Here is a 13,576-nt window from a genome sequence, read left to right on the forward strand (position 1 = left end):
AAAAGAAAAAGAAAAAAAAGAAAAAGTCTTTGAATATACAAAAATATTTATAGCAGCATCTTTTGTGATAGCAAAGAACTGGAAACAAAGGAGACCCCCATTGATTAGAGAATGGCTAAAAAAACCTGTGGCTGTGATGTTTAAAATCTAAATTGTGGTCACCTTAAATTAGAAGTTTCAGCACCAGTCTTTGGGCATTAAACATTTATTAAAGCATAGAGGTATTCACAAGGAGTTCAGAAAGTTAAGAAAAAGAAGTCCTACCTAGCCTAGAGTTCCAGCCTGGTTGGGTTCTTCCTGTAGTCCTCCTCCACGAGCCTGCTTTAATCAGGAACTCTCTAGCAAGCTCATTGGGGAAGCTTTTTATAGGTCTGGAACAGAGGCAGTCCTTACACACTGCTTCAAGCTGATTGGTTGGCATCATCCAAATCCATTGGTTTTGAAGGTGTTCTCAGGTTGAGTTCACAGTCTAGCTTCTGAGAACAATACCGTCTTAAGGGATAGCCAGGTGTGATTACAATCCAATTAACTTGAAGTAGGCTTAATCAGCAGTCAATCACTCTCACTTGATTCAATCAGTATAGATTAATCTCCAGGTGGGTCTTTGAGTATCTGCTAAATCCCATTATTTCATCACATGGCACATGAATGTGATGGAAATATTAGACCCTATAAGAACAAACAAATGATGAAGACATAGAATCATGGAAAGACCAGCATGGACTGATACAAAGTTAAGTAAGCAGTACCAAGAAAACAATATACATAATGATTGCAACAATATAAATGCAAAGAAGAATCATAGGTCAATAAAAATGAATGCTGGGGGCAGCTAGGTGGCACAGTGGATAAAGTACTGGCCCTGGGTTCTGGAGGACCTGAGTTCAAATCTGACCTCAGACACTTGACACTTACTAGCTGTGTGACCCTGGTCAAGTCACTTAACCCTCATTGCCCAGCCCCCAAAAATGGATGCTTCAAAATTACAAAAAACAAACTTATCCCCAAAGAAAAGTTTTGGGAAGACACCTCCCCTTTACTCCTCTACAGTGGTGGGGATCCACCTGTTATAGAATATTGCATATATTGACACCGTTTTTCATTGTATTGATCAGTTTTGTTTTGTTTCTTCCTTCTCTCTTTTTCTTTCAAAAATTATTTGTTATATGGTATGGCTTTGTAGGAGGGAGATTGGGGAAAATTTATGTGAAGTAAAATCAAAACATATTAATAATTTTTTTTTTTTGCGGGGCAATGAGGGTTAAGTGACTTGCCCAGGGTCACACAGCTAGTAAGTGTCAAGTGTCTGAGGCCAGATTTGAACTCAGGTACTCCTGAATCCAGGTCCAGTGCTTTATCCACTGCTCCACCTAGCTGCCCCTATTAATAATTTTTTAAAGGCTATTGAAATAGTGCAGGTAAAAGCTGATGAGGACCTAAACTCTGTGTGTGTGTGATTTATAATTCAAGAGAAGGGAACAAATGTGAGAGATGTTGTGCAAGTAGAAATTACAGGATCTGGTAATAAAGCTGGGCCATATACCTGGCACATAGTAGGCACTTGATGTAATTTGAGTAAGAGTGAAGAGTACAGGATGACACTCAGATTCTGAGTCTGGATGACTGGGAAGATGGTGGTACTCTCAACAGTACTAGGGAAGTTTGGGATGGGGAAGGGTTTGGGGGGAATGATAATGAGTTCTCTTTTAGTCATTTGAGTTTGAGATGACAAAGAGGCAGTTGGAGATGCATGACCGAAAAGATTAGGCCTGGAAATATATAGATTTGGGGATTATCTACATCGAAACGAAAATTCAAATTATAGGAGCTAAAGAGATCACCAAGTCAGATACTATAGAACAAAAAGGGAAGAGGGGCCTAGGACAAGAGAGCACCCCAATTAGAGGGCATGTCATAGGTGAAAAATCCACAAGGGACACTGAGAAAAAGTGGTTAGACAAATAGGCAGAGAACGAGGAGAGAGCAGAGCAATGAAAAGCTGTAGATGAAGGGACTTTGTATTGCTTGGAAGCCTCTCCCTGTTTGTCTTCACCTCTTAGAATCTCTAATTTCCTTTGAGACAGCTCAAATGCCACCAAGAACATTCTTGCCACCAGAGCTTTCGGTGCTATGGAACTGTTCTACATCAGAAACCGATAGAGTTTCATCAGTGGAAATGACAAGAAAAAAAGGAACATTACCATCTACATTGTAACTGAACCCTTAGGATTATGAGATCCTTTCTATCTGACTTCACTGTTAGTATGTGAGCTCTTTGAAACAAGGACTGAGTTTCTTTTCTCTTTATGTCCCCTGGGTTTATCACAGTGCTTTGCACATTGTAAGCACTTAATAATTACTTCATTCCTTCCCCTTCTAGAGGCCACTTCTAGGTCACCTTCTCCCGCTAGGTGCGAAAGCTTTCCTCTCTAAGGTTACTTTCTAGCTACTCCATATGTATCTTGTTTGTACCTATTTAGTTACATATCTCCCAAACTAGGATAAGTTCCTTGAGCTCAGGGGCTATTTTTGCCTCTTTTTGACAAGCTTCTTACTAGTTTCCAAATGGAGAGTTTCCATCAGCTGAGCAAGCCAGGCATTACACCTGCCCCTCCAAAGCCCTTTGAAAAAATTGTTGCCATTGGCAAATAGGAAGTGGCGCGTTTTGAATGCATTGTTCTCGTTCCCAATCCAGAACAATCAGTGCACTAGGGTTTCTCGGGAAACATAAATATTGTCCTTTTCACTTGTTTTTCCCCAGTGCCATATAGAAAAAAGTCTCAAAGCAGTTTGTGTATGAGGATCTTGTACAGTCCCATATGTCCAGGTGAAAATCATAACCATATTGAAATAAAAAGTTGTGCAGATTCAACAAACAAGGAATGTTACAAAGTTTACCAAAGATGATTCAGCAAGTGCCTGACTTGGTGTTGAATAGGGTGGGTGTTGGGGGGGGGGTAAGCAAAAAGAATAGACTTCCTAACTCAGAGGGAAAGCTGATCCTTTCAGAGCTTCCCAGACCCTGTGGGACTTTCCCTTAAGGGAATTAGGACCTGGCATTGACTGGAAGTTGACCCCCTTATTGTCAACTGAGAAACTAGGCTTAGTATTTACAAATTGCTTTCTTTTCTAGGGTTTAGGGCACTTCTTTATCTCTCCGATACACAATTTGACACTATGAATCACCATCATCTTGAGGTTAATGAGTCTTGTTTGCTAGAATTTGTATTCCTAGCACTTGGCACAGAGCCTGGCCCTTAGTAAGAGTTTAATAAATACATTCTCACTGTCTCTTTCCCTCTGTCTTTCTGTCTCTTTCTCTTTCTCATTCTCTTTCTCTTTCTCTTTCTCTCTGTCTCTCTATGTGTGTCTCTCTCCCCTTCTCGTTCCCTCTCTTTCCCTCTCCTCTCTCTTCCTCTCCCTCCTCTCTGTGTCTGTCTGTGTCTTCACAAATAAGTAAATACAAAATAATTTTGCTTTATTCTTTTAAAGAGAGATATCCAGCCATTTCCCTGAATTTATTTCATGAAAGACAAGAAAACTGAGAAGTAATCCTATAACCTTTTTTTTTAAAAAAGAGGAAACAGTTTTATCAGATGTATTAAAGAGATAGTCTGTTAGATTTTTTCCCCTAAATATAGGGAAACAGAATCTTGTAGGGGCATAGGCCTTCCAAAAGAAGACTAAATTGCTGTGTGTGCTTTATAGAAACCAGTATAATTACTTTATGGCTATGATGAGTTAGAAATCTGTTTAGAAATTATCCCTGTGGTTAGAGGCTGAAAGCTAGTAAGATTTAGCCTTCCCCCCTCACCCCTTTCCAGTATTGTAACTATCCAGTTTGGTTCATGCTGGCTTTGGTTCATGACTGTACCTAGACTCTTTTTTTAAAAAATATTAATAAAATATTTTATTTTTTCCGTTACATGTAAAGATAGTTCTCAACTTTTGTCCATACAAGCTTTACAATTTCAGATCTTTCTCCCTCCCTCCCCTCCCTCCCCCCTCCCCTAGACAGCAGGTAATCTGATATAGGTTATATATATATATATATACACATAATAACATTAATCCTATTTCTGCATTAGTCATGTTATAAGAGAAAAAATCAGAGCAATGATGTACCTAGACTCTTTTAGCCAAGCATCATTTGAGAGGAGAATGAGAAAAGGCTGGGGTTATAGGGCATTCTTTTGCCCTGATGCATTTAGATGTGTACCTGGTCCTTTTGTGTTGAGAGGAAGAGGAGTTCATCTGATGATAGATGATGCAAAATGAAGTAAATGTGACTTTTGTTTTGGAAAGGAAATGTAAATAATCTGCTAAATATCCTGATTATTTATAACTGCATATCATTTGTACATTTCTGTGTGTTTCAAAGGAACACGAAGCTCCGAGGGCCTCTGCCAAATGCTATAAATTTGAATCTTAAATGTCTACTGCATTTTAAAGATAATCTAAGTGATAGACTAAATGATTTGTGTTTCATGGATTCATAGACTCACAGGACCAAAAATGACCTTAATTGCCCATTCAGTCCATTTCCCTGCCTTTAAGAAAAACAGTACTTAAACCACCCACTGGAAAAGTAGATCTGTTTGTTTATTTAAAATAGCCATAGGAGGAAATTGGGTTCCCTTTTGTCACCAAGTGTCATACATTGGCTTCACAAGCCTTACAGTTGGGGGATTCTTCTAATATATAGTCTAAAGTTCTTCTCTTTCACTTTAAGCGCCTTCCATTCTGCTTTATAGTCCACTGATCCAAAGATTAAAAATTGTTAGGGCCTCAGTGTTTATTCATGTTTTTAAAGCATGGTTACATTCATTTTTGAAGGGTATTTTAGCATTCCCAAACTAGTCTGACAGATGTTGAGAACGGCACCCTATGGTTTCCATATTCTACACCCTTACTTACATATTATGATATGAGACAGGATGGGGACCAGACCTGTGATTTCATTGGCACAGGGAACTTGTGGGTGAGAAAATTCCCTGTGTTCATGCAGGTCTGCATCTTCTCTCTAACATGTCCTTGGAGAGTTGTTCTTACACTTTACTTCTAAGTAAAGAGGGGCAAAACCTACAACCACAGTACCCCCCCCTTTTAAAAAAATACACAGTTCTTTCTTATTCTCTCATCAAACAGTCCTGGAAAACTGAAACCTTCCTTATTCCCAGCTTTAGACCATACAAGTAATTTCCAGAGAGATTTCATCTAACGTTGTTAGTTCTGAGAGGTTGATTAGTATAGGGTCATACAGCTATTAGGTGTCAGAGGTGGGACCAGAACCCCAGATCTACCTGACTTTGAGGCTGGTTCCATATACATGATGCCATTTTGCCTCTTCTTATCACAGATAATATTATACTTGTTTTTAAATTATAACAATAAACATGGTCCATGTAGGACCATAGGATTTGTACACTCTCATTTTATAGATGAGGAAACTGAGGCTCAGAGATTAAGTAATTTACTAAAGTCACAAATGTAATAAATAGCAGAGCCTGAATCTGAACCCAGTTCTTCCATTTACTTTGTGGTCCACTCTGACCACAAGATACTCCAGTTCTGTGTCATTTTATATTTATTCAGTTTAATTTTCCATCTTCTCAGTTGCATTATGTTTAAATCTTTCCATTTTCCAATTTGTCATAGGATTTAGAACTAAAAGAAAAGATATTTGAATCCAGCACCCTCATTCTACAGATGAAGAAATTGGGACCTAGATAGGTTATAATTTCCCAAAGTTCACATAGGTTGTAAGTAGAAGAGCTGGGATTTTAAATCTTGGTCCTCCATGATCATTTTGGATTTTAATCAGGTTCTCTGTGATGTGACATGTAGTTAGAGCAAAACAGTTATTTTCAGGTTCTTGCCAGTTTTTAAAGGTTCTACATTGCTGAGTGGCATGATTTTCAACTACTTTTGGTTCCACACATCTTCCTCTCCACTGCACAACCTGTCCCATCTTAGATTCTTCTAGTTCCAGAGTGTCTGTGGCCCTCTGAAATACTTCTGAGCAGGGAGTGAATACGGGGAATAACCACCCTGGAGAGTCTAATGAAGGCCTGGGCCAGTCCCAGAGGGTAGAGGAACTTCTGTCTACCTCTTGTTCTCTGTGCTCTGGGGCTGCCTTGACCTTCACTTGAATAGAGTAAATGAAGGGTTCTCTATAAGCGGTGGTACCTTTGTAATGATGAAGCAAATGTGGAAGTACACTATTATACGTCTTGTTAAGTCAAGTCAGCAAGCGTTTATTAAGTACTTCCTATCAGTCAGGCACTTTTGGGACTGGGAGATTAGAATATGTTCAATGAATATATTATCACAGTTAATATTGTTTTTTAAATGAAACATTAGTATTTTCAAATATTAACATACTTTAATGAATTCATAACCTCACTGGATTAAGTTCTCTTTCTATCCATGCATCTTCTAGTCCATCCATGCCTTCTTGTCACATGCAATTCTTGTTCATCTCCTTCTGTAAGTTCTTCATAGAGCTACTCAACACACTAGAGACTTTCCTCTGGGTCTTTTAATATTTTATGAATTCCAGCACAGTGCTTCTACTGCCCATCTGTTCTCCCTTGCTTTTCCTATGTGACATACCTTTCTTAATACCCCTTTCTTTCACATATACCTGACACTGTGGCCTGAGAGAACATTGTTGACCTTGACCTCCATGTCTCTATGCTTGGTAAGGTTATTGACTACTTTCTGGGAAGATCTTTAGACCTCCTTGTTGTGACAATTGTTTTGTACTGCTGACCTTTCTTTAATAAATTGAAGCAAATAGAGTCAATGTCTTTACTTTTAGATTTTCTATTATTTTAGCCAAGAGCTTATTTAAGTTGGTCAATTTGGAGCTAGTATAATTGAAAATTTCCATAAGCCATGAAAATAATAAGCTCTCCTTCCATGTGCCTAAGGTTGTGGGGAAAAAAAAATCCAGCAAAAACAAAATATATTTATATGTCCAACATCTCTTTTTATTACTTTTTCTATTTGATCTAAGGAGCAATAGTGTGTACATTTTCCCCAAGGTAGATACAGTACTTGGATCTTTTCAGTAGAAAGAAAAAAACTAAAAGTTGTGGACTATCAATACATTGGATGGGTCCAGTACCAGATATTCCAGTCAGATGTAATATTCACAGGTTTAATTATATTTGAAACTTATTGACAAAGCATTAGTTTGGATCCTATATTATACACAGTGTTCTAAAAGTCTTACTACACTTTTACACTTTAATAACTTAAAGCTGCAGTAAAACTTTCAGGACACCTGTACAGTATATAGTATTTAATGAAATCATTAAATTAAATTATTTTATTAAGCCTGAGGTTTAATAAGGTGCTTATTTACAGATCTAATCTTATTGAGCCTGTCATACATACACACACACACACACACACACATATATGTATGTGTGTGTGTGTGTGTGTGTGTGTGTACATTTTTTTTTTGGTGAGGCAATTGGGGTTAAGTGACTTGCCCAGGGTCACACAACTAGTAAGTGTCAAGTGTCTGAGGCCAGATTTGAACTCAGGCCCTCCTGAATCCAGGGCTGGTGCTCTATCCACTGCACCACCTAGCTGCCCCTGAACCTGTCATATTACTAGGTAAAAGCAATACTCTTCCATTTTACTCTAATAGGATCTCCTATAGCTTGCAATTCCAGATAAGCTATATCACTGCCCTGGACGTTGTGTAGAGTGGTTTATCATTGGAAGTACCTGAAGGACTTCTTCCTAACACTATCTCTTCCCTGTGAGATCCCCTCATTAGACATTTGGCATCATCTGCATTTCCCTCTTTCACAGTCTTTCTACTCTGATTACAATTGTGGCTGCTGGTAGAAATAATTAAGCAAAAAATGTCCTGGCATTTGCTCTTCTGCAAACATCCCTGTTGAATGCAATTCATTTCATAGAATCTTTGAGCTGGAAGAGACTTTAGTGATCATCGGTTCAGAGTCCCTCCTTTTACTTCCTGACAGGAGGGAGTAATCTGCCGGAGGTTCCAAAGTCAGGGCGTGAATAAATGCTCCAATGTAGGCTTTTGCTTCCCAGTTCTGTGCCCTCTGCGCTATTCTGTTTTCTAGCTGCTGAAGCAGCATGGAATTTTATGTTGTGAGATCTGCTAATCCAATCCAACCATTTTGTTCAACACCTGTCCACGTGCCCAGGTCTGTACCAGGTACACAGGAATGAAGAAGAACATCCCCAAAGCTTTGAATGTAGAAGCACTCGATATGGAATTCCTGACTTAGTGGCACTCTCTTCCCCTCAGCTCCCCCCACCCATTACATTCACCATGGAGAAACAATGACTCAGTGTTATTTTTGTTAGAACCTTATGTTAGGAAGAAGACAGCTTGCTAATCTTCAGGTTTCATGAATTTCTCCTTATAGGAGCCTTAGAGGGCCCAGCACCCCAAATGGTCACATTTTTATTCATAGTCTTCCTAGTCTGGTGAGGGTGGAATTTGGCAGGTGGACAAGCAGAGCTGGTGCCAGCCCGTTTCTCCACAGCTGCTGCCCCCTTTGGGTTTTCTTTGCTACTAGCTTGCAAGGTGATGGGGTACATGAAACAAAGAGGCAGGCCCGACAGTGGAGAGATTGTGGGGGACAGAAGACACTCTTTCTTCTGGCTGAGGGTTTCACCAGGTTGGAGGCTATACCATTATAGCCAGAGGCTCTCATCCCCCTACTAGCTTTGGTTTTCAATTCTTTGATGGTTAAGGGGTGGCTTCTCCACAGTCAGTGCCTTGTACAACTGGATAAAGACCTCAGATGTTGTCTGACTGTCTGGCCCCTTAGTGGTCAGGACCTGAAGGACAGGCTCTTTTGCTTTCTCATGTCCCGGGATGTTTTTTTGTTTTTTGTTTTTTAACTTTTTTTGTAAGGCAATTGGGGTTAAGTGACTTGCCCAGGGTCATACAGCTAGTAAGTATCACATGTCTGAGGCTGGATTTGAACTCAGGTACTCCTGAATCCAGGTCCAGTGCTTTATCCACTACGCCACCTAGCCGCCCCTCCTGGAATGTTTTTATAGGAGCTTTCCTGTGTTGCAGACTTTCTTTCTGGGCAGGTGTCTGGAGTTGGAGGTAAAGGAATCTGATGAGGCCGAAGAGCTTAGTTCTGATAGAAAGATTCCTTCACTACTTTCAGGGGCAGAGATAGCATTATGGGATAGGCAAGGGGCTTATTGGAGGAGCCCACCTTAATTTGGATGCATGGCTTACAAATAAAAACCAGGTGATATCTTTTAGGGTCTCCCCAAAACAGTGCTCTTTAATGACACTGCTTCCATAGTCAGAGTCCATATCATGAAGCCACCATCAAAAAGACATGGGATTTGAAGGACTTTTCCAATTAGGAAGGATGGGTTATACCTGTAACAAATGGCAATATATTTGTGGGATGGTTGGCTACCACGAGGAATGTACCATCTAAAGTAATGAGTCAGAATTCTTTGTTTGGAGGTAACGAGGTCATATGAACCTGCAGCTTCATAATGCATGGCTAAAACCATGCTTTTTGGCAGCTAAGTTGAGTACTGATCCTGGAGTCTGGAAGACTCATCTTCCTGAGTTCAAATATGACCTTAGACCCTTATTAGCTGTGGGACCCTGGGCAAGTCATTTAACCCCATTTGCTTCAGTTTCCTCATCTGCAAAATGACCTGGAGAAGGAAGTGGAAAACGAATTCAGAATCTTTGCCAAGAAAACTTCAAAAGGGGCCATAAAGTCAGACATCACTGGAAAAAAAAAAAAGACTGAATAACAAAAACATGCGCTTTAACTAGCTGGGTTTACCAGCTCAGACTTAAAACAAAAACTAACCATAAGATAATGATTTTGAAAACTATTGCTCGGCTTAGATTTCTGATGACTTTTATCGTTTCGCTTTTCTTTGGTTTTGAATCTGTTCCTCGCGCTTCTGATAGGAGAGATCCGAGCCAATGATGACCCATAGACAGAGAATCCTAGAATTTTTAGAGATGAATGGGATCTCAGTGGCCATCTTGTACCCAAAAAAGGAGCCCCCAGTATAACATACCTGACAAATGGTTATCCAGACTCTGCTTAAAGTCCTCCAATGAGACAGAAGCTTCTGCCTCCTCAAGGCGGCCTGTACCATATTTGGATAGGCCTCATTTGGGGAAGTTTCTCCTGCGATCAAGTCTCAATTTGCCCCTTTGCAATTTCCCCACATTGTGTCTGTTTCTGCCCACTGGGGCCAAAAAAGAATGACAGCCCTTCAGATACCTGAAGATGGGTGTGAGGCCCTCTCTGAGTTTTCTCTTCTTTAGATTAAATATTCCTATTTCCTTCAACTAATCACCAGATGACATGAAACCCTTCACTCTCCTGTTTGCTGTCCTCTGGATGTTGTCCAGCTTTTCAATGCCATTCTTAACTCCCTTGGTACTCAGACCCCATGTGGTCTACTGGAAGTTGTGCCTCTCTAAATGCAATCCAAGGTAGGAGTGTATGAGGAATAAAGAATAGAAAAAAGTGATTTCAACTTGAAAAAAAACTAATTTGTTTTATGATAAGTTGAAGTCTAGGTAAAATATAGCTTTATATCAAGTTTATGCTCTAGCTGCATGCCAAAAAAAGAGCCTTTGAGAAAAGCTTAATAGATTATATTGTTTATATATTCTTGATAGCTCCAAGTTAATTACATACTGTTAAATAAGATCTTGTTCTTCAGAAATAATGATACTGGCATCTAATTAACTTTAGTGGAAACTTTGCATTTTGTAAATAAATAAGGACTTAATCACGCTTAATGAATTTGCATTTCTACTCTTTATTTTGTCAGTTATTAAATCGTGGTGGATCTGATAAGAGTAGGGCTGTCTCTGTTCTTCGTGTTCTTTGGAAAAGTAGATGAATTAATGTCAGTGTCTTACTATCTGGAAAAATAATCTGAGTGCTATTAAAATGCTTAAAAATAAAATGATCAATTCTTTTTTTGTTCTCTTGACAGGATAATTGAAGCCATCTGTATAGGTTGGTTCACTGCAGAGTGCATTGTGAGGTTCATCGTCTCCAAAAACAAGTGTGAGTTTGTCAAGAGACCCCTGAACATCATTGATTTACTGGCAATCACTCCCTATTACATCTCAGTGTTAATGACAGTCTTTACAGGAGAGAACTCTCAACTTCAGAGAGCTGGAGTCACCTTGAGAGTACTTAGAATGATGAGGATTTTTTGGGTAATTAAGCTTGCCCGTCACTTCATTGGCCTTCAGACACTTGGTTTGACTCTCAAACGTTGTTATAGAGAAATGGTTATGTTACTTGTCTTTATTTGTGTTGCTATGGCAATCTTTAGTGCACTTTCTCAGCTTCTTGAACATGGGCTGGACCTGGAAACATCCAACAAAGATTATGCCAGCATCCCTGCTGCCTGCTGGTGGGTGATTATCTCTATGACTACAGTTGGCTATGGTGATATGTATCCTATCACAGTGCCTGGAAGAATCCTTGGAGGAGTTTGTGTAGTGAGTGGAATTGTTCTATTGGCGTTGCCCATAACTTTTATCTACCATAGCTTTGTGCAATGTTACCATGAGCTCAAGTTTAGGTCTGCTAGATATAGTAGGAGCCTTTCCACCGAATTCCTGAATTGACACGTTGCTGCTCTCCTCCTGCTGCTACCTGTTCCACGTCCACTGATCGAAGCAACAACCATCATGTCTGGATGATCTCGAAAAGAAGATTGTCATCAGCTTCGATGGGTAAATGTAATCCTGCCCTGTGGAGGAGAATATTTCATTTATTAAGAAAGAAGTAGGATGGAACTTAAGAAGTGTCACGGTGGCTCTTAGAATGATGACAGGAAGATTTCAGGACATTATTTAGACTTTATCCTCTTTGCCTTGAATAACTACAGATTTCCAAAAGCACATATTATTGAAATATTTAAAGACTTAGAGGTCCTATTTTCCAAATGTGTTTCAATGCTTGTACTGAGAAAAAAAAAGTTTGGAATTTATAGTATTCTGGTTAGTGGAAAAAAAGCATTTCTATTTCCTGATGGTGTACAGTTTTTTACATCATTGTCAGGAGTATCCCAGAAATATATACCGCATGCAAGAATGGCTCAATGCATACTAAAGAGATTTGGCTAAAAATTTTAAGCTGTTGAATGAGGCTATAAGCAAACGGGGATAATTTTTGACTCTTCAGCATCTGTCTCAATTTACTAGTTATATTTTGTTCTTATTATAATACTCACTGTATATTATAGCTTTATTGAACTTTGAATATTATACTCCTTTATTGTCCAGATGGGTTTTTCTTTTGATTGTTTCCTGATATGTCCACCCACATTATTTAAAAGCAAAAAGAGCTTCCTGGGCTACACTCATTAAATCATATCTTAACAAGTTGGTGGTATCAGAGGGTTGTTGCCCTAGTAGATATTGTGGCTCAGTAAAAAGAATGCTGAAGCTGGAGTTAGGAGATCTAAACTAGAAGACTAGAACCCTAAGCCTGTGTGACCATAGCTGAATCATCTGGCTTCAGTTTCTACATCACTAAAATGGGAAGAATGACACTTGTACTATGTATCCCACAGGGTCATTGTGAGGAAAGCACTTAGGAAATCTTCAAGCACCAGAATGAGTTTTTAGATGTCTGCATAAGGCTTTGGTTTCAACATTACAAATTTAATAGAGTTTGATCAGTGGTGGAAGTGCAGTGGTACATTATTAGTAAGTATTCAGTTCCAGCTAAATGTGTGCATGCACACACACACACACACACACACACACACTCACACACACACCTATTGTGCTATTTCAGAACATAACTTTTCAAACTCTATGCCGAATGTAATTTCAGATGAAGTGACATTAGTAAAAAGGCCTACAGGTCAGCTAAGATGATGTTTTTCTGCTCCCAAATTTAAGAATTTCCTAATCAGAACTTTTTATTCACTTGTCTTAATAATTGATTTCTGTGTAATCAATTGAACTGCCTGTGTAATAAGACTGATTCAGCTAAGACAGCTGAAAAGTATGATCCTGTTCTTCTATCTGATATTTTAAATTGTACAGATAGGCATAAACATGCAGACTTCTATCTAGTGGAAGATAATGATAAATATACTCATTGGGGTCACTAGTTGTTAGGCCTAAGAAAGTAAAGATGAATATTGCTAAGTTAGTGATAAGTTTCTGTGCCTCAATATAATAATACAGCTCTAAATCACTAGTTTGTTTTCATAATCATCACTCCCATCAAGAAACTTGGACTATAGGGGGCAGCTAGGTGGTACAGTGGATAAAGCACTGGTCTTGGATTCAGGAGGACCTGAGTTCAAATCTGACTTCAGACACTTGACACTTACTAGCTGTGTGACCTTGGGCAAGTCACTTAACCCTCATTACCCCGCAAAAAAAAAAAAAGAAACTTGGACTATAAATCACTGAGAGTTAAACTAATGGAGATACCATTAATTTAAATGTGTGATTCACAATATTACATTTTTTAAAGTAGCAAAATAATTAACTCAAAGTAAGGACTTGGACGTGAGGGGTTCATAGAGG

At 39.0% G+C, this 13,576-nt stretch overlaps 1 protein-coding gene across 2 annotated transcripts in view; it reads left to right on the forward strand.

Annotated features, from left to right (window-relative positions):
* Positions 1 to 13,296, forward strand: part of KCNG3 (potassium voltage-gated channel modifier subfamily G member 3) — a 51,509-nt gene extending 38,213 nt beyond the window's left edge. For both annotated transcript variants that reach the window (XM_043989979.1, XM_043989980.1), the window contains exon 2: positions 11,008 to 13,296. In XM_043989979.1, the coding sequence (XP_043845914.1) occupies positions 11,008 to 11,653 (646 nt within the window). In that variant the 3' untranslated portion in view covers positions 11,654 to 13,296. The remainder of the gene's footprint in view (positions 1 to 11,007) is intronic.
* Positions 13,297 to 13,576: the final 280 nt, after the last annotated feature.

The sequence above is a fragment of the Dromiciops gliroides genome, chromosome 2 (assembly GCF_019393635.1).
Source record: "Dromiciops gliroides isolate mDroGli1 chromosome 2, mDroGli1.pri, whole genome shotgun sequence".
NCBI classification, from domain to species: Eukaryota; Metazoa; Chordata; class Mammalia; order Microbiotheria; family Microbiotheriidae; genus Dromiciops; species Dromiciops gliroides.